The sequence below is a fragment of the Rhamphochromis longiceps genome, linkage group LG15 (genome assembly GCF_057381845.1).
Source record: "Rhamphochromis longiceps isolate RC_006_pf linkage group LG15, R_longiceps_female_GT1.1, whole genome shotgun sequence".
NCBI classification, from domain to species: domain Eukaryota; kingdom Metazoa; phylum Chordata; class Actinopteri; order Cichliformes; family Cichlidae; genus Rhamphochromis; species Rhamphochromis longiceps.
The window spans coordinates 35,495,315-35,516,103 of record NC_140571.1 but is presented as its reverse complement, the minus strand read 5'-3'; the positions used below and the strand labels follow the sequence as shown (position 1 = coordinate 35,516,103).

Sequence of the window (20,789 nt, the reverse complement as noted above, 5' to 3'; positions counted from 1 at the left end):
TGGGAAGAGTTCTGTACCAGATAACATTAGTGAGTTGTGACCATACGCTATCCAAGATAAGTTTAAACTCCAGGAAGACAGAATAATAGTGGACCTATTAACTATGGAGACCATTTGATTTGAATCAAAGGTGAAATCAAATAGACCAATACAGCAAGGCCGGGATGGTCCATTTGGTAAAGTAAATCCGTTGGGCATCTTTCTTTGCCTTTAGACAATAATTCTGATGGCAAAAGAACCAAACGGGACAGGCAAAAAACAAACAAACAAAAAAACAAACTATGGAGACCAGTAATATCTCTACATAAGGAGGTAAGCAAGTGACAAAATCTAATCAAAACCTGCAACACCTGCTGGATAAGATGGTTATTTCCCAGTGTGAAGTCCTAACATTAAGGCCTTCCAGTTACCCCCTTCCACAAAGGTTAGCCTGACTTTCAGCAGGTTGCATTTTCCAATATCATAATTACATGGAACAGGTGTTAGAAGCCGGGAAAAGTAACTATAGGGGCAAAGCTTACTTTCTTGTCCTGAATATTGGAACAGGACTGGACTGACATCGGAGTCTAGAGGCATTTAACTCCACAATGAACTAAAGTTTGGGGTTGGGTTAGACCAGGATGGGTGCTGGTGTGAAACGCTCCTTAAATTTACGGAAGGCAATGTCGATTTCTGTGGACTGAGAGATGGGAACTTTGGGAGAGATGAGTTTGGTGAGTGCAGTATCTGTCTGAGTGAAGTTATGGAGGGTGGTTGGTAGTGGCCACTCATCCATAGCCTTGGTCTTCTCCAGGTCTGTCTTCACCTGCATCAACACATATTCCAAAAATGTTACACATGAAATTCTCACTTTTCAGTTTTCATGTACAGCCTTTGGGGGACTTGGTTTATATGACAGCAGTGTTTACTGAGAGATTTGAACAAGACCTAAATATTGTCAAGATATATGAAAGCAAACATGTCCAAGAAATAACTTAACACATGGTTTTTAAGAGCCATGTTAGTCAAACCAAAAGACATCAGTAAATACCCAAACTGTCCTAGGGGAGTGTTAAAAACAGTTTTCCACCCATCATTCTGTGAGTCTAAGCAGGTGGTAGGCAAGTCCAGTTTTATGAAAATGTTGGCTCTGTGTAATGGTTTGAATGCTGAGCTGATGAGAGGGAGTGGGTATTTATTTTTAATGGTGATCTGCTCTGATTAACTCCATGTTAATCTATACAAGGTCTTAAGCTTATTTTACACTAGTACCTACTCGGCTTGACTCGACTCAAGCTGAGATGGTATACCTTCTGCTAAGTCTATGGCTTGTTGTTAGACTTGGGGACCACGATCTTGGATTTTGTGCAGCCATTTCCTTCACTTTTGGGTTTCAAAAATGTTGGTTTTTGATTTCTATATAGGAATCACACTCACGAATCATCGAGTAACGCGATTGACTGGGCAATTTATGGCATGGAGTCTGTTGACGTCACATTTTTGGATGGACTCAATTCACTTGGAACCTATCAGAACAGGTGCTAAAAAAGTACCTGGTACCAAGTGGTACCCCTTAATGGAAAACCCTAAAAACCCAGTCAAATCAAGTTGAGTCAGGCGAAGTTGAGCCAAGTAGGTACAAGTGGAAAAAGGCATCAGTGTCATGTTTTTTGGTTTGGCAATAAAAAAAACCCTAACAGTAACCAGAGCAGAAGATGGCTGGATGATTCTTGCTGCTAAGCATTTCCGTGTATTTTTCCATGGCCTCTCTTTCTGGCTGAGAGAGGTTGTATAAACTACTGGTGGGTAGTGTGACTCCTGGTAGAAGGTTGATGGCACAGTCAAATGGGCAGTGTGGCGGCAGAGACAGAACTTTGTCCTTACTGAACACCAGATGTATCAGAATCAGAATCAGAAAGGGGTTTATTGCCAAATGTTGAGCAGGTTTACAACATTAGGAAATTGCTGCGGTGCTTCAGTGCAAACATAGTGTCATAAATAGCACTTAAATAGTGTCATAAATAGCACTTAAATAGACATGAAAAAATAAAAGTAGGGATAAGAATTAAAAGTGCTACGTAGAAAGATATGTGCATGAGCTATACATGAGATATATACATGAGAATAAGAATTAAGAGTGCTACGTAGAAAGATATATACATGAGTGCAGGTGGTGATCAGTGCCAAACATGGAATGATGCAGTGACACAGCGTAGGGTCATGTGTTAGTGGTGGGAACAGTCATATGGTTATTGTTCATGTGTCCAACAGCAGAGGGGAAGAAACTGTTCTTATGGCGAGAGGTTCTGGTGCGAATGGACCGGAGCCTCCTGCCTGAGGGGAGCAGGTCAAACAGACTGTGTCCAGGGTGAGAAGGGTCAGCTGAGATCCGAGCTGCACGCCGCAATGTCCTGGAGGTGTACAGGTCCTGCAGAGATGGGAGTCTGCAGCCAATCACCTTCTCAGCAGAGCGCACAACACGCTGCAGTCTCTGTTTGTCCCTGATAGTGGCTCCAGCGTACCACACGGTGATGGAGGAGGTGAGGATGGACTCGATGATTGCAGTGTAGAACTGCATCATCGTCCGTGTTGGCAGGTTGAATTTCTTCAGCTGCCTCAGGAAGTACATCCTCTGCTGGGCTTTCTTGATGACGGAGGTGATGGTGGGCTCCCACTTCAGGTCCTGAGTGATGGTGGTACCCAGGAAGCGGAATGAGTCCACAGAGGTGATGGGGGTGTCAGTCAGGATGATGGGGGGGAGTGGGGCTGTGTGCTTCCTGAAGTCCACAATAATCTCCACTGTCTTCTGGGCATTCAGCACCAGGTTGTTGTGGCTGCACCAGGACACCAGACGTTCAACCTCCCTCCTGTAGGCAGACTCATCCCCGTCAGAGATGAGCCCAATAACGGTGGTGTCATCTGCAAACTTGATTAGATTGACAGACTGGTGGGTGGAGGTGCAGCAGTTGGTGTACAGGGAGAAGAGCAGAGGAGAAAGAACACAGCCCTGAGGGGAGCCGGTGCTGATGGTCCGGGAGTCCGAGACATTCTTTCCCAGCCTCACATGCTGCTTCCTGTCCGTCAGGAAGTCAGTGATCCACCGGCAGATGGGATCAGGCACATTCATCTGGGAAAGCTTGTCTCGGAGATGGTCTGGAAGGATGGTGTTGAAGGCAGAGCTGAAGTCCACAAACAGGATCCTGGCGTAGGTTCCTGGGGAGTCCAGATGCTGCAGGATGAAGTGTAGGGCCATGTTGATGGCGTCGTCTACAGACCTGTTGGCTCTATATGCAAACTGCAGGGGGTCCAGGAGGGGGGCCGTGAGGGTCCTGAGATGGGAGAGAACTAGGCGCTCAAAAGACTTCATGACCACAGATGTCAGAGCCACGGGTCTGTAGTCATTTAGTCCAGTGATCCTAGGTTTCTTGGGGACAGGGATTATGGTGGAGGACTTGAAGCAGGCAGGCACATGACATGCCTGCAGTGAGGAGTTGAAAATGCCAGAAAACACTGGGGCCAGCTCGTTTGCACAGTGTCTGAGGGTGGCAGGAGACACGCCGTCTGGGCCGGGAGCTTTCCGAGCATTCAGGTTCTTAAACTGCTTCCTCACATCTGCTTCATGAATATGAAGAGTTGTGGTGGGAGGAGGTGGTGTGAAATCCTCTTTTGTGTGGGGTGAGGAGGGGGGTGTTGTAGGTGAACAGTTTGAAGGTGGTGATGGCTCTATGGAGGGGGGAGAGGTGGGGGAATGAGTGTCCAAAGTGCCTCTATTGTTGGGGTCGTTGGAGGTGTGAAGGCTGCCTGATGGCTCGTCAAAACGGCAGTAGAAGTCGTTAAGGGTGTTGGCTAAGAGCAAGTCATCAGTGGAGTGGGGGGTTTTAGGCTTGTAGTTTGTGATATTCCTAAAACCTTTCCACACAGAGGCCAAGTCATTCTCTGAGATCTGCTGCTGCATCTTCTCAGAGTGCTGATGTTTAGCAATGTCCACTTCTTTAGTGAACTTGTACTTGGCCTCTCTGTAGCAGTCCCTGTCTCCGCTTCTGAACGCCTTTCTCTTTTCCAGCCACAGCTTTTTGAGTTTAGGAGTAAACCAGGGTTTGTCATTGTTATAACTCACCCTGGTGCGTGATGGCACAATGCTGTCCTCACAGAAGTGGATATAGGAGGTGACAGTGTCCGTAAACTCGTCCAAGCTGTTAGAAGCAGCCTTCATTGTGTCCCAGTCTGTAGACTCCAAACACGTGCGAAGCTCCTCCACAGCCTCGTTGCTCCACAGTTTTTTAGTCCTCACGACAGGTTTGGAGAGCTTCAGCCTCTGTCTGTACGCGGGGATTAGGTGGATCATAACGTGGTCAGAAAGTCCGAGTGAAGCGCGGGGCACCGCGCGATAGGCCCCGCTGATCGTGCTGTAACAGTGGTCTAATGTCCTCTCCTCTCTGGTCGGGCATTTAATATACTGCTTGTATTTGGGAAGCTCATGGCTCAGATTGGCTTTGTTAAAGTCCCCAAGAGCAATGATGAGAGAGTCCGGGAATGTCCGCTCCATGTGCAGTATCTGCTCCGCGAGTGCGCACTGAGCTGCCTGCGCATCTGCGTCTGGCGGGATGTAAACAGCGGCCAGGATGAATGAAGCAAACTCCCGCGGAGAATAAAACGGTTTGCAGTGGATAAAAAGATATTCCAGAGAGGGAGAGCAGTGCTGAGCAATCACTGTTACATCTGTGCACCAGCCACTATTGATGTAGAAGCAGAGACCTCCACCTTTGGACTTACCGGAGAGAGCGGCCTGCCGGTCCGCGCGCAGCAGATGGAAGCCCTCCAGCTTGAGCGCGCAGTCTGGGATGTTCTCACTGAGCCACGACTCTGTAAAACATAAGACACAGGAGGAGGCAAAGTCTCTGTTCATGCTTCTCATCAGGGCCAGTTCGTCAATCTTATTCCCGAGTGAGCGTACATTAGAAAGGAAGATCCCAGGAAGAGCAGTTCGCAGTCCGCGTCTCCTCAAACGCACGAATGCGCCGGCTCGCTTCCCTCTCTTTCGGCGTCTCGCTTTCCTGGTCAGAGTCAGCAGTAAATCTGCCGCAGATGCGACAAATATTGGAAATAAATCCACAGGCGTTGTAGTCCTGTAGTTAAGGAGCTCTTCTCTGGTGTACGAGTATCCAGAGGAGTGCCCAGACACAGAAGAAATGCACAAAAACAAAACAAAAGTAACGCACTGAAGCACCAGGGCGACCATACGCGGCGCCATCTTGGTTCCATGTAGATCATGGTATTCCTTTGAGACTGAGAAAATACAAAGCAGCAAGTGCTCATGGTGGTTCTGTCTTGGGTAGGACTATAACGATTCATCAAGTAATTAGAATATTTTGATTTAAAAAAAATTGGACACAAATGTTTTGCTTTGATGCATAGTTTAACACATGGCTCTGTAGTGCATCGATTTGTTTAACAATCATGAACATTTCACCTACATTTGCACCTAAAAACAGACCTTCAATATAAATATTTAGGAGCAGCAAGTGAATAAAAAGTCTGACAATGTTAAGCCCACATAACCAAACACAAAACAAAAACACTGATAGCACAACAGCAGCAGTGCTGATGACGTTGGCATAGTGTAACATGGAGCTGGAGTCTGTTTACATACTGCGAAGAGTAAAGAGGCAGAGCTGTTACCAAGATGATTAGCTCAAGTTGAGTGAATGAAAACGTGTTTCTAGCATCCAATACAGCAGCACTTATTCCTGTAATCACCAATAAAACCTTTACTGGGAACAAGCTATCGGGAGTCTTTCATCAAAACACCTGATCAAAAAACTCCAACGAGAAGAAAAGCAAACTCTGTAGCTTCTCCTGTTTATTTTGTCTGATGAATCCAAATTTGAAGCTGGTTTAACAGAAGAGGGGCCTGAAAACTGAAGGCTCGCTGTCTCTCATTCTGCTCATACTCTAGGAACCACATGTAAGCCCGCAGTCCGAGAGCAAAGTGCTCTAATGGGGTGATTATTCAATAATCTGCAGTAAGCCTTCAGAAGTTGTATTAAAACAGATGCAGATGACCTGTTAACTTAGTCTGATACTAGACTTGTTAAATTATACAGCTTACTGAAGGCTGACGGCAGCTATTCTATTGTATATGGAAGTGATACCTGCAGCAAACAGGGGTGAGTCTAAAGGGTGGATGGGGTGTACTTGGTCCATGTACATTTTACATATACATGGACCATTAAACTCTGAGCCACTGACCTGAGGGTTGTTAGGTTAGACACTGAATTAATATTATTAATATTAATATTAATTAATGTGTACATGCTCATAACATGTTTTCAGCGCAAAACATGTCTGCTATTAATTTCAGAAAACCTTCCAAAAAGACAGACTGAAGGTACATTTTTATGCCTTTGTTTAGATTATGTAGTTGATATTTGACTATACTTGAGATTATTTATATAATTTTTGCATTTAAGAAAACGCTGTTTGCATGTTTCAATTAAACATAATGAGTTGAAGTTGGCACTGAGCTGCAGGGATCCAGATGTTTAACACTATCACAGCTGAGCTGCTGTAGAGCCAGATGGATTCCACTGACACAGCTTCCTTAGGGCTGTGCTTCATTCTTTATATATGTCTTGGGTCGAAAGCTGAGTCCACACTATGCTTTTCCAAATAAAGTATGCATTTCTTACTCTAAATAAACAGGGCAACTCGTCTCCCCTCTGCTAGGAAACAGATTTATCAATTACAGACACTATTCAGTTGCCCGTGAACGTTAGTATATGGTTTGACTAAGCTGCTGCTATATGCTGAAATTTTCAGGATTAGTCATTGAACTAACATCAGTGTTAGCTTGCTGTTATTGGAAAATGGTAAGGTTAACATCAAAGTGTTATCCCACATTGCCTTCATTATATCTATATTCATAACTGTGTCATGTCTGCAAGAATGTTCACGATATTGCCAAAAGTATTCACTCATCTGCTTTCACATATTGGCCTACCCTTTTCCCTATAACAGCTTCAAAGCTTCTGGGAAGACTTTCCTTGTGGTTTAGGAGTGTGTTTACACCTGAGTTGAAATGAGCCAATAAGGACTCCTATTAGGGTAGGTTGGCTTTTGGGACTCCGGAGGCAACTAAGAGGTAGTGGCAGGCCAAGATAATTATGGCTCTGGTAGTAACAGAAGCAAACATTCATGTTTGGAAGGCCCTCTCCCCTGCCACCTCCTCCAGTTTGTCTGGGAGAACACCAAGGCGTTTCCAAGCATGCAATCTCTCCAATGTGGGTCTGCCCCGGGGTCTCTTCCCAGTGGGACTTGCCGGGAACACCTCACTGAGAAGGCGCCCAGGAGGCATCCTTGTGAAATGCTGGAAGCACCTCAACTGGGTCCTTTCGATGTGGGGGAGCAGCTGCTCTACTCTGAGCCCTTCCCAGATGGCTGAAATTATCACCCTATCTCTAAGGGAGAGGCACTGTGTCCCAACCTATCGTTATACGTGATTCTGAGATTCTAAGAGAAATGGTATTAAGTGTGTTGTAACAGAATCATAAGCCCTTTTTTCATTATTACCTACCCGGATCGATTAGCCACAGATCAACACAACTCGACTCAGCTCAACTAGTTTTCCATTACAACCCAGTACTACCCTGTGTGTGCTTGTCATCATAGCAACACATCTGCACGTCCTGTGATGTAATTAATATGAGACAAAGGTGGACATCAAGCTAACGATATACCTGCTGCTTGGGCTGTGGCTTTTCATCAGACTCCAGGGAACACGGCAGTGTTTTTTGGAGCCATTTCCCTCGTTGCCAGTTTCAAAAATTGTGGTTTTGATTTTTTGAACGAGCCACTGACCAGCCAGTCAGTGGCATGCAATCTGACCACGTCACATTTATTACCTGCTCGGATTGCTTGAGCCCCGGCCGAGTAGGTACTAATAGAAAAGGGGCTATAATTTATGTGTGGTTACGCAGACAGTTAACTGTGCTTAATTGCTTAATACTGATCAGAATATAATCAGGTCTAAGTTTAAACTATATAACGAATAGCACTGTTACCTCACAGCAAGAAGGTGGAAGTTTGACTCTACCATCTAGCTGGGGCCTTTCTATGTGGAGTTTGCGTGTGTTCTCTTTGGGTTCTCTGACTTCCTCTGATTCCCTGTCTCTCTGTGTTAGCCCTGCAACAGAGTGGCAATCTATCCATCTGTCTTGCCATTTGGTAGCTGGGATAGTCTCCTGCGACCCTGATAAGGATAAGCAGGAGAGGAATGGATGGATTTTAATAACAGGCCTCTCACTCACACTCTTTATCTTCTGCGAGAGGAGCAGTTCAGAAGACAAACTTTTAACTCTTGGATCTAGGATTTTACAGTTGAAATTCCAGCAGAGACATCAGAGGAATTAACCGCTGTCCAAACTCTGAACTTAAAAACCTATTTTGTGTTTTTTTTGGCTTTTTCTCTGCTCATTTTTGCTGTGTTAGATTATAAGTCTGAAACAGCAATAGGATTTCCATTGTTTTCCTGCTAGATTACAACTTCTATTTTCCTGTGGTTTCCCGTGGGACTGTTATTATCAACACCAAAAACATAGATAAGTGCATCTTCAGGTCTGGATGTACTTGTCTCTTCTCAACCTCTCTCCTCTCGAAAATTAGAAAAAAAATCATCGTGTCAGAGTGCATTAAATAGAAAAGTATAACTCAAATGCTTTGATTATTGTTTTGTTTTATTTTATTTTTTAATAGTTTTGTTTTTGTTATTATTATTTGATTCTGCTTTGCTCCTGTTAATTGCTTTAATAAAATATTGAACATTTAAAAAGTCAAAGTGGTGGACATAAGTATAAACAGCTCTTACTACTCTAGCCTAAAAGTAACAGACTTTTAGGGACTTCGAGGGATCTAGAGGGGAGTTTCCTTTAACGGGTGTGGCTCATGAATGCTGGGACTGCAAGGCTACTTGGGGGCGGCTTTTATCAGAGGCAGTGGGGTAGACACTCGGAGGAGAAAGGTAATCAGCTCTGGGCGGGTCCCCTCACCCATTGGCTCCACCTGAGCTCTACACTGCCTACTGGATAATACCCATAGTAGGGCTGAACGATATATCGCATTTGCGATAATATCGCGACATGATCAAGTGCAATTTTCTAACCGCAAAGGCTGCGATTATACTGCGATTATATTATACAATTCATGGGCTGCATCCTCCTGAGGCCGCATTTGTAGACCGATTACGTCACAGCGACGCGCCGAAGGCTGTCCAAATTACTACCATATCCCAGAATTCATAGCGCGGCCCAGCCAAACTCCAGTTTCCAGCAATGGCGGCCGCTACTAAGTTTTAAAATTACTCATACTAATCTTTCTGGGTCACAAAATAAACTTTTAACATATTTTCAGGCGAGAAAGTAGTTGTGTAAACATCAAATATCTGCTCGGTTTATCAAGATATCCCATATTTGCAAAAGTGCTTCGACGTTTTCAGAGGCGTCTGCTACCCACCAGCTCGACAGCTAGCCGGGAGCTCGAGGGTTACTGATGCGGCCGAGAACGGCACAACTCCTGGCACATCATTTTCAGATCACCGCGGAGTTTCGCTGCTCGGGTTAAACGTAATATATAAGTCACTTAGACAACCTAAAAATGTTATTGTTGGGCTTTTTTCAGTGTTTTGTTTGTTCGTGAGTAAATCGGTTTGGCTGAGATTAAAGTTATTAGATTAGATAAAATAAAACTTTATTAATCCCCCGGGTGGGTTCCTCCTTGGTTTTCACACAGCTGACTAAACGTCAAACAGAAAACTTATTAAACAGAAGTATGAGACAGTCGAGAATTTACACCAGTGTCTGGTTATATTTTAGATAGCAAGAAGCAGACGGCCGAGTTTATTAAACTCCACCGAGACAGCGGTGACGCTAATCAGAACTAGCCTTCTGATTCAGAAGGCTAGACCGTCCAATTTCACGCCTTTAAACTTTAAAGGCGTGTTTGTGTGTGTGTTTATACAATTGCTATTATGTTTGCACTTTATGTGTAATGTTACTGACTGCAGAGATCAGTAAGATGTGTGTATTTTTTATTTATTAGTTTTATTTATTTAATATTATTTTTTAATTGAATGACTGTCTAGTAGTTCACAGATGTCGAAAAACTGAGTGTGGTAAAGCCACTGATTTTTTTTATGTATATTTCTGCAATCTGCACATTGTACTGACTTTCATTTTAATGTTTACACCAGGGTTCCTTGTCAGCACTTTATGCTCAGATGTTTGTAAGCTAAAAATAAACTATTGTGTATGTTCAAATATACTGTTGTGATTGAAGAAGTTAAATAAAAATGTCAGTCATCAATTCATGCATCACCTCATGTCATCATAACAGAGGTCTGTCTTCCAGGAAAGAACAGTTTAAAATTAATGTAATATAGTATTGGCCATACTATATGATGTATTGCTTGTCTTTGTTTAATAATACAGAAGACAAATACCTTAAAAAATAATCGCATATCGCATCGCAATCGCAATATTGGGGCAAAAAATCGCAATTAGATTATTTTCCATAATCGTTCAGCCCTAACCCATAGGATCAGAGATTATGGCTTTTTTAAACAGTGAGCTGATCCAGACCTCCTTTGTTTTGGTACCGTGCCCCAGATTGACAGTACATATACATATATACAGCAAAAATATGGATTCTACTGTCTAAATGTATACAATAACATTCATATTTGAGGGTCCTTATATTGGGGAGAAACACACTGTAATGCACTGTTTATTTTCTGTGCAAAATGTGTACTATACTTTTAAAGCATGGACTGAGAATTGGGTTTTCAGTTGACTCTCCAGTGATAATCTTATGTGCACTCTGATGTTGTCTTACTGTTTGTTTTATGTCCATAGTATGGCAGAAGTCCCTTACACTTGGCTGCCTACAAAGGCCATATTGATGTTGTTCGTGTCCTGCTCAAAGCTGGCTGCAACCTGGACATCCAAGACGATGTGAGTAGATTCAAGTCTGTCATCCTTCTGTCCAGTTCCAGCTCTTACCGCAGTCCTAAGCATGTCGTCACCAATAGCTGCTTCTCTTTTTGCTTCTCAATAATTTTTTTTAATTCAGCTTTTTACACAAACATAACTGTAGTTTGATGGCCCCCAGTGGCCTTGAATGGGACTCTCTGGTCTGCCCACTGATGGGTCTTCCTTCAGCATGCAAGTCCATCTTCCCCACAGACAGTGATAACCCAGATCTCTGGTATTGCCAAATTCACTCTCTGTGGTCAATGAGCTCTGCAGCAGGTTGCAGTACAGCCTCCAACACTGGGGGGAGCAAGAGATGCAGACTGAGAAAGAAGGAAAAGGACGATGAGGAAGAAGGGAGAAGCCATTGGAGAAAGGCTAAGAAAGAGCATGGAGGATCAGGGAAATTGAAAGAGGTTAGCCAAATCTGGTCCTACTGATTCAACAAAAATCTGTACCCCCCCATCTTTCCCTGAACACTGCTACTACTCAACCACTGCTCAGCTTCGTTCTAGTGTGGATTGACCCTGTTCTTTGCCTCTCCCTCGTGTTCTTTATCTCATGGAAGTCATTACTCTTTTTTTTCTTTTTGTGCTCTGATGTCAAACTACTACTACTGTCATGTCACTCACTGCTAATCTTCTCTATGGCCAGCATTCCATTTACGGCTGATCTTAAGTGTGGAAACTTTTACTGGGACTCGACTACTTTCATTTCATCACATGAACCACACTGGACAAACTGTGGCTAAACAACATTATCTGTGGTTGCTATAACTGCACCATATTAAAACCATTACTGACATAGTCAGGAATAACTCATTACCCTTAGGAATATACAAAAATGTAAACATTAGAATTAGAATAGAATAGAATAGAATTCAACTTTATTGTCATTGCACATGCACAGGTACAGGGCAACGAAATGCAGTTTGCATCCATCCAGAAGTGCTTTAGTGATATAGGTATATTACAATATATATTAGCAATAGTATAGATATGTAAGTATATTACAGAAATGGGTCTATTATGGTATGTTATAATGTACACGGTATGAAGTATGTTGTGAATATTCTATAACTAAGTATGTACAGGCTGTAGTGAGTACAAGCTATGTGCAGGCTATGAACAGGATATAAATATGAAAAACTATACAGAATATGAAATAAATAACTTTACAGAAATCTGAGATATACAGCTATACAGAAATGGGAACTATGCAAGTTGTAAACAGTTGTAGGATTAAAGATTATTGAATGTACAGAATGATTATTTACACAGAGCTATACAGTAGTGCAGTTAAGATAAGTGAGGGTGTAGATAGTTTCTACAGAGGCTATATAAAGTGCTAGTGGTTGTGAGTGGTGGTTCACTCCATGTTATTATTATGTGTTTGAGGGTACAGTTGTCCATTGTGGGTGTGTGTATGTTCAGTCCATGAGTTTAACGTGGGTCAGATGTCAGGAGGCAGAGTTCAGGAGTCTGACAGCTGTGGGGAAGAAGCTGTTCCGGTACCTGGTGGTCTTAGTCCGGAGGCTCCTGTGGCGCCTCCCAGAGGGCAGGAGGGTGAAGAGTCCATGTGATGGGTGACTGGGGTCTTTGATGATTTTCCCAGCCCTTTTCAGACACCGCTTCCTGTAGATATCTTTTATGGCAGGAAGTGGTGCTCCGGCGATGCGCTGGGCAGTTTTCACGACCCTCTGCAACGCCTTCCGGTCCGAGGCAGAGCAGTTCCCGTACCAGACTGTTATACAGTTGGTCAGGATGCTCTCGATGGTGCAACGATAGAAGTTCACCAGGATGTCTGAGGACAGGTGGTTCTTCCTCAGAGTCCTCAAGAAGAAGAGGCGCTGGTGAGCCTTCTTGACCAGCTTGGAGCAGTTGGTCGTCCAGGTGAGATCCTCGGAGATGTGGACTCCCAGGAACTTGAAGCTGCTCACACGCTCCACAGCCGTCCCCTTAATGTGGATGGGTGGATGTGGTTAGAAACATTAGTAGGACCTAGAGTGCTGGTGTAGTTCAGTTGTCCCTGGTTCAAGTCCAACCTGTGGACTTTTGCTGTGTCTTCCCACCCTCTGCTCTAATATTAAAAAAAAAAAGCACACAAAAAGACCCCCCTAAAAAAAGAAGAACCTTAGTTGGAACTAGGGTTGTTTGAATTTCAGGGTTAGAATTTCAAATTTGATACTGATACCCAGGAACATGCACAATACAATTTTTGACCAGGAGGAGAGAGGTTCTCTGCCAGGTGAACACCAAGGAATTTGGTGCTCTTGCCGATTTCCACAGAGGATCCATCGATGTAAAGTGGACAGTGATCTTAACAACCATCTATTAGTTTTTGGGCCTTTTTCACCTTTATTGACAGAGACAATAAACTAAGAGCAAGAACGTGGAGGGAGAGAGAGAGGGTCGGATGTCATGCGGTCGGATTCAAACCCAAGCCAGCCACTCTTAGCCGTATGGCATGTGCACACATGCTAAACTGCCCACAACCATCTCTTTTATTTTGTCCATGTTAAGAGACAGGTTGATGATGCTAAACCAGTCCGCTGTTGCACCCTGTCTCTATATGCTGACTCATTGTTCTTGCTGATAAGACACACCACAGTCGGGTCATCATCGATCTGGTTTGAACTGTGCATTGGTGCACAGTCGTGAGTTAGCGGTTAGTGGGCTAAGCATACAGCCCTGAGGGGCTCCAGTGCTCAGTTTGGCGGTGTTGGAGATGCTGTTACTGATCCGGACTGTCTGACGTCACTAAATGGTAAATGGCCTGTATTTGTATAGCGCTTTACTTAGTCCCTAAGGACCCCAAAGCGCTTTACACTACATTCAGTGATCCACCAATTCACACACACATTCACACACTGGTGATGGCAAGCTACATTGTAGCCACAGCTCCCCTGGGGCGCACTGACAGAGGCAAGGCTGCCGGACACTGGCGCCACCAGGCCCTCTGACCACCACCAGTAGGCAATGGGTGAAGTGTCTTGCCCAAGGACACAACGACCGAGACTGTCGGAGCTGGGGCTCGAACCGGCAACCTTCCGATTACAAGACGAACTGCCAACTCTTGAGCCACGATCGCAACACGTGAGCCTACGTCAGAAAGACCAGGATCCAGATGGAGAGGGAGGTTTTCAGGCCCAGCAGGCTCAGTTTTCCAATGCTGAGGAATTATTGTGTTGAATGCTGAACTGAAATCTATGAACAGCATTCGCACATATGTGTCTTTATTGTCCTGGTGGGTGAGGGCAAGTTGTAAGGTGGTGCAGTGTAACCTGCAGTGGGTCCAGTGTGGTTGGCAGCAGGGTCTTAATGTCCCTCATGATGAGCCTCTCAAAGCACTTTATCATGATGGGTATGAGTGCAACGGGAAGATAGTCATTGAGGCAGGACACTGGGGACACTGGGTACTTTTTTGACACAGGAACGAAGGGGGGTTGCCTTGAGGCACGTTGAGATGACAGCAGTGCTCAGAGAGAGGTTGACGATATCAGTGAGGACATCTGTCAGCTGGTCTGCACATTCTCTGAGCACTCTCCCAGGGATTTTATCTGGCGCAGCAGTCTTCAGTAGGTTAACTTTTTAAAGAGTTTTTCTCACATCAGGCGAGGTCACATACAGAATCTGGTTGTTGTGAGGAGCGGGTGGACTTCCTTGCCAACACGTCACTGAGCGTCAAACCGTGCATAGAAGTTGTTCAGCACATCTGGTAGGAAGGTGTCAACGTTGCAGGCAGGACTGGAGGCTAGGTTTCCATAGCAATCCGGAGTGGCTGGTACGTGTTACTGCCGTGCTGGCATTTTTTTTAATAACCTGCAAGTTTAAACTGAAATATCTCTTGTTTTTAAGTAGCTAGCTAATTTGCTAATTTACACTCAACCAGCTGGCTCAAAATGTCAAGGATGTTCAGACAGGAAATTTCATAACTCAAGGAATTGTACCTTCAACTTGCTGTTTTTTGCAACATCCCGACTACAGAATGGAACAGTTGTCAGCCACCTCCTGTACATGGATGACATCAAGCTGTATGCCAAGAGTGAACGAGACATTGATTCACTGATCCACACCACCAGGATATACAGCAATGACATCAGAATGTCGTTCGGACTGGAAAAGTGTAGTCGGATGATAACAAAGAGAGGGAAGGTAGTCAGAACTGAGGGGATTGAACTACCAGAAGGCAACATTGCAGACGTAGAGGACAGCTACAAGTACCTGGGCATCCCACAGGGAAATGGAAACCATGAAGAGGCTGCTAGGAAAGCTGCAACCACCAGGTACCTGCCAAGGGTCAGGCAAGTCCTGGGGAGTCAGCTGAACGGTAAGAACAAGATCTGGGCTATCAACGTAGGGCACGTAGGTGCCCTGCCCGTGATCAGGTACCCGGCTGGGATAATAAGCTGGCTAAAGGAGGAGATAGAAGCCACTGATATCAAGACAAAAAAGCTCCTGACCATGCATGGAGGGTTTCACCCCAAGCGGAAGGAAGGAGGCCAGGGACTGGTGAGTGTCAGCACCACAGTACAGGATGAGACAACGAACATCCACGAATACATCACGAAGATGGCCCCAACTGACAGCGTGCTCAGTGAATACCTCAGGCAGCAGAAACCCAAAAAAGAGGAGGAAGGCGAAGAATCATCATGGAAGGACAGACCCCTGCACAGTATGTACCACCGGCAGATAGAGGAGGTGGCTGATATCCAGAAATCCTACCAGTGGCTGGACAAAGCTGGACTTAAAGACAGCAAAGAGGCACTAATCATGGCAGCACAGGAACAAGCTCTGAGCACAAGATCCACAGAGGCTTGGGTCTATCACACCAGGCAAGACCCCAGGTGCAGGGTGTGTAAAGATGCCCCCGAGACAATCCAGCACATAACAGCAGGGTGCAAGATGCTACCAGGCAAGGCATACATGGAACGCCATAACCAAGTGACCAGCATAGTGTACAGGAACATCTGTGCCAAGTATAACCTGGAAGTTCCGAGGTCAAAATGGGAGATTCCCCCAAGGGTGGTGGAGAATGACCGAGCTAAGATCCTGTGGGACTTCCAGATAAAGATGGACAAATGGTGGTGGCTAACCAAGCAGACATAGTGGTGGTAGGCAAACAGAAGAAGACGGCGGTAGTGATCGATGTAGCGGTCCCGAATGACAGCAACATCAGGAAGAAGGAATGAGAGAAGCTCGAGAAATACCAAGGGCTCAGAGAAGAGCTCGAGAAGATGTGAAGGGTGAAGGTAAGCTTGAAACCTGTATCCCCCATAGTCGGTTACCAAGATTACGTGAAGTACCCTCAGAAGGTCTGCTAGATGATGTTAATGCAGCACTACGGACGATACCTACAACCACGATTACCAACACTAACAAGCTGATCTACAATACGGCAGCAGTGATCAGTGAGATGCTTGGCTACAAGTTGAACAGCCACAAGGGGCAGTACCCTCCATGGAGAAGGAGGCTAGAGGGCAAGATCAAAGTAGCACGGAGGGAGGTTAGCCAACTAACGGAGTTGCAGAAAGGTGCGACAAAGAAGGTGCATAAGAAATACATCAAGCTGTCCATACCTGAGATCTTGGAAACTGCCAAGCAAAGACTCATAGCCTTGGCCAGCCGCTTGAGGAGGTACACCAGAGAGATAGAAGGCAGGAGAATAAACCAGCAAAGGTGTACTCTCAGTGGCAAGGGAACAATAAGAGAACAGCACCACCACGGCTGGAGACGGAGCAATACTGGAAGAGCATATGGGAGAAGGACGCAACCCATAACGGCAATGCTCAGTGGCTAGTGGATCTGAGGGCAGACCACAGCGACCTCCCTGAACAGGGTCCAGTAACCATCACAGTGGCAGATATCCAAGAAAGGGTCTCCAGTATGAAGAGTTGGACAGCACCAGGGCCCGACATGGTTCACGCCTACTGGCTAAAGAAGCTGACTGCACTCCACGAGCGTCTGGCAGCACAAATGAACCAGCTGCTAGTTAACGAGAGACACCCGGAATGGCTAACCGAAGGTCGGACGGTCCTGATCCCCAAGGACCCCAAGAAGGGACCGGTCCCCTCCAACTACCGACCAATAACCTGCCTCAGTACTACATGGAAGCTCCTGTCAGGCATCATATCGGCTAAGATGAACAGGCACATGGGTCAATACATGAGCGGGACACAGAAAGGGATTGGCAAGAATACCAGAGGCGCAAAACACCAGCTACTGGTAGACAGAACAGTCAGCCGAGACTGCAAGACCAGACTGACCAACCTGTGCACTGCCTGGATTGATTACAAGAAGGCCTATGACTCAATGCCCCACAGCTGGATACTGGAATGCCTAGAATTTTACAAGATCAATGGGACCCTAAGAGCCTTCATCAGGAACTCAATGGGGATGTGGCGTACAACACTAGAGGCCAACTCCAAGCCCATAGCACAAGTCACCATCAAGTGCGGGATCTACCAAGGAGATGTTCTGTCCCCACTGCTGTTCTGCATAGGCCTGAACCCCCTCATCGAGATCATTAACAAGACTGGCTACGGATACCGACTACGGAACGAAGCAGTTGTCAGCCACCTCCTGTACATGGATGACATCAAGCTGTATGCCAAGAGTGAACGAGACATCGATTCACTGATCCACACTACCAGGCTATACAGCAATGACATTGGAATGTCATTCGGACTGGAGAAGTGTAGTCGGATGGTAACAAAGAGAGGGAAGGTAGTCAGAACTGAGGGGATTGAACTACCAGAAGGCAACATTGCAGAGATAGAGGACAGTTACAAGTACCTGGGGATCCCGCAGGCGAATGGGAACCATGAAGAAGCCGCTAGAAAAGCTGCAACCACCAAGTACCTGCAGAGGGTCAGGCAAGTCCTGAGGAGTCAGCTGAATGGTAAGAACAAGATCCGGGCCATCAACACGTACGCCCTGCCCGTGATCAGGTACCCTGCTGGGATAATAGGCTGGCCAAAGGAGGAGATAGAAGCCACTGACATAAAGACAAGAAAGCTCCTTACCATGCATGGAGGGTTTCACCCCAAGTCCAGCACCCTGAGGCTGTACGCTAAGCGGAAGGAAGGGGGCCGGGGACTGGTGAGTGTCAGCACCACAGTCCAGGATGAGACAACGAACATCCAAGAATACATTGGGAAGATGGCCCCAACTGACCGAGTGCTCAGTGAATACCTCAGGCAGCAGAAACCCAAGAAAGAGGAGGGAGACGAGGAACCATCATGGAAGGACAGGCCCCTGCACGGTACGTACCACCGGCAGATAGAGGAGGTGGCTGATATCCAGAAATCCTACCAGTGGCTGGACAAAGCTGGACTGAAAGACAGCACAGAGGCACTAATCATGGCAGCACAAGAACAAGCTCTGAGCACAAGATCCATAGAGGCTGGGGTCTATCACACCAGGCAAGACCCCAGGTGCAGGCTGTGTAAAGATGCCCCAGAGACAATCCAGCACATAACAGCAGGGTGCAAGATGCTACCAGGCAAGGCATACATGGAACGCCATAACCAAGTGGCCGGCATAGTGTACAGGAACATCTGTGCCGAGTATAATCTGGAAGTCCCGAGGTCAAAATGGGAGATGCCCCCAAGGGTGGTGGAGAATGACCGAGCTAAGATCCTGTGGGACTTCCAGATACAGACGGACAAAATGGTGGTGGCTAACCAACCGGACATAGTGGTGGTAGACAAACAGAAGAAGACGGCCGTAGTGATCGATGTAGTGGTTCCGAATGACAGCAATATCAGGAAGAAGGAACACGAGAAGCTGGAGAAATACCAAGGGCTCAGAGAAGAGCTCGAGAGGATGTGGAGGGTGAAGGTAACGGTGGTCCCCGTGGTAATCGGAGCACTAGGTGCGGTGACTCCCAAGCTAGGCGAGTGGCTCCAGCAGATCCCGGGAATAACATCTGAGATCTCTGTCCAGAAGAGCGCAGTCCTGGGAACAGCTAAGATACTGCGCAGGACCCTCAAGCTCCCAGGCCTCTGGTAGAGGACCCGAGCTTGAAGGATAAACCGCCCGCAGTGGCGTGCTGGGTGGTTTTTTATATATATATATATCAAAATAGCCACCCTTTGCTTTGATTACTGCTTTACACACTCTTAGCATTCTCTCAATAAACTTGATGTAGTCACCTGAAATGGTTTTCCAGTCTTGAAGGAGTTCCCAGAAATCCTGAGCACTTCTTGGTCCTTTTGCCTTCACTCTGCAGTCCATCTCATCTCAAGCCATCTCGATTGGGTTTAGGTCAGGTGACGGGAGAGGCCAGGCCATCTGCCATTTACAATGGCAAGTCTCCAGCTTACAATGATTATGCCCTGTTCATGGAGGGTCCCCCTTGCAGTGAAGTGGAGGTGGGGTCTCATCTGCTTAATTTATGTCAGGGTAATCAATTATTGTGTCATTTCCTGTCAGAGTTCCGTACTTTGGCTGCTAAGTTAAACTGGGGAGATGCTGCTCTCCAGTCATTTTTTATGGCGGGATTGCTGGATTACATCTGAGAGGAGATGGCAGACTCTGGACGAGACTGTAGATCTCCCCTTGAAAATTGATCATCGAGTTATGTCACCACCTCGTCACACTCCTCGGGTCTATAAACCCCAGTCTCAGAGAGATATTCCTCCGCCGCCTCCCCCCTCCTCTGAAGGAGTAGCTGCTAATACCAGCAATTTTTCCACCGAGGAGCCTATGCAGCTGGGCAGGCTATCCAAAGTGGAGAGAAATATATGCTTGCCTGAAGGCCTTTGTGCTTACTCTGGGTTGGCCCAACATTGCTGCCCCCAGTGTCCTCTAGGTCTGGGAAACAATGTGGCCAGGTAGACTGTGGGGGAGTCCCACTTGGCTCCTCCTGTTTCTCAGACCCCTCCCATTTCCAGCTTAATACCAGACAAGATGGCGGCGCGCACGGGTGCAGCGGCTCTTAGCTCTCCAGTTTGGTGCTCATTTTTACTTTTAATGTGGATATTTTTGAATGTTTGCAACGCCGCCATCTCTTACAGTCGCCAGAACCTAATTGACCTAGGTTTTAAATATAGTTTGTCTGTTTCTGGCGACTATCAGCGAACACACAACATCCTGGTGGAGATAGCGAGACCGCCAGGGTCACCGTGGATGGTCTGCCCGCCCAGCAAGCGTAGAAGGCGACGGAGGGAAAGAAAGCAGAAGAGGGGATGCCGGTCGGGCTCAGACGCTAGGCTACGCAAACATCCACACCGGCCAGCACTTCCGAGCCTTTTCCTATCGAACGCCAGATCCATCACCCACAAACTTGACGAATTGGAGCTACAGATAGCCAACACAAGCTTTGCACGTAACTGCAGCATTATTCTTATTACGGAGACGTGGCTTCACCCGCTGATTCCCGACGCTGCAGTCGAGTTAGCAGGCCGCACGCTACACCGGCATGACAGAAACAGCAACTCAGGTAAAAGCAGAGGAGGGGGGCTATGTGTTTACGTGCATAACGAGTGGTGTTGTAACAGCAGGATCATTCACACACACTGTTCTCCTGATTTGGAGGTTCTGGCAGTCTCGTGCAGACCTTTTTACATCCCGAGGGAGTTTACAGTAGTTATTGTGATAGCTGTTTATATACCGCCGGATGCTAACGTTAGCACGGCTCTCAGCCTCTTGCTCAACACCATAAACAAACAACAGCTTGCCCACCCCGATGGGGTTTTTATTGTCACCGGCGACTTTAACAAAGCGTGCCTAAAGACTGTGCTTCCTAAATTTGTCCAGTTTGTGGACTTTGCTACGAGAGGAGAAC

At 46.2% G+C, this 20,789-nt stretch overlaps 2 protein-coding genes across 5 annotated transcripts in view; both read left to right on the top strand.

Annotated features, from left to right (window-relative positions):
• ankrd6b (ankyrin repeat domain 6b) overlaps positions 1-20,789 on the top strand; it is an 84,438-nt gene that overhangs the window by 27,144 nt on the left and 36,505 nt on the right. For 2 of the 4 annotated variants that reach the window (XM_085381711.1, XM_085381710.1), the window contains exon 3: positions 10,884-10,982. In XM_085381711.1, coding sequence (XP_085237837.1) covers positions 10,884-10,982 — 99 coding nt within the window. Of the gene's footprint in view, positions 1-10,883; positions 11,417-20,789 lie in introns of all 4 variants that reach the window. The other 2 variants (XM_085381709.1, XM_085381708.1) reach the window with 1 other exon arrangement.
• LOC146653022 (uncharacterized) lies at positions 12,986-16,108 on the top strand. The gene is made up of 2 exons (XM_085382092.1): positions 12,986-14,783; positions 14,987-16,108. Exon 2 carries the CDS (start codon positions 15,017-15,019, stop codon positions 16,106-16,108), a length of 1,092 nt encoding a protein of 363 aa, XP_085238218.1. The 5' UTR covers positions 12,986-14,783; positions 14,987-15,016.

Excerpts from the sequence above, each read along its gene's own strand:
- LOC146653022 (XM_085382092.1), top strand. The coding sequence starts at position 15,017 with ATGGATGACATCAAGCTGTATGCCAAGAGTGAACGAGACATTGATTCA.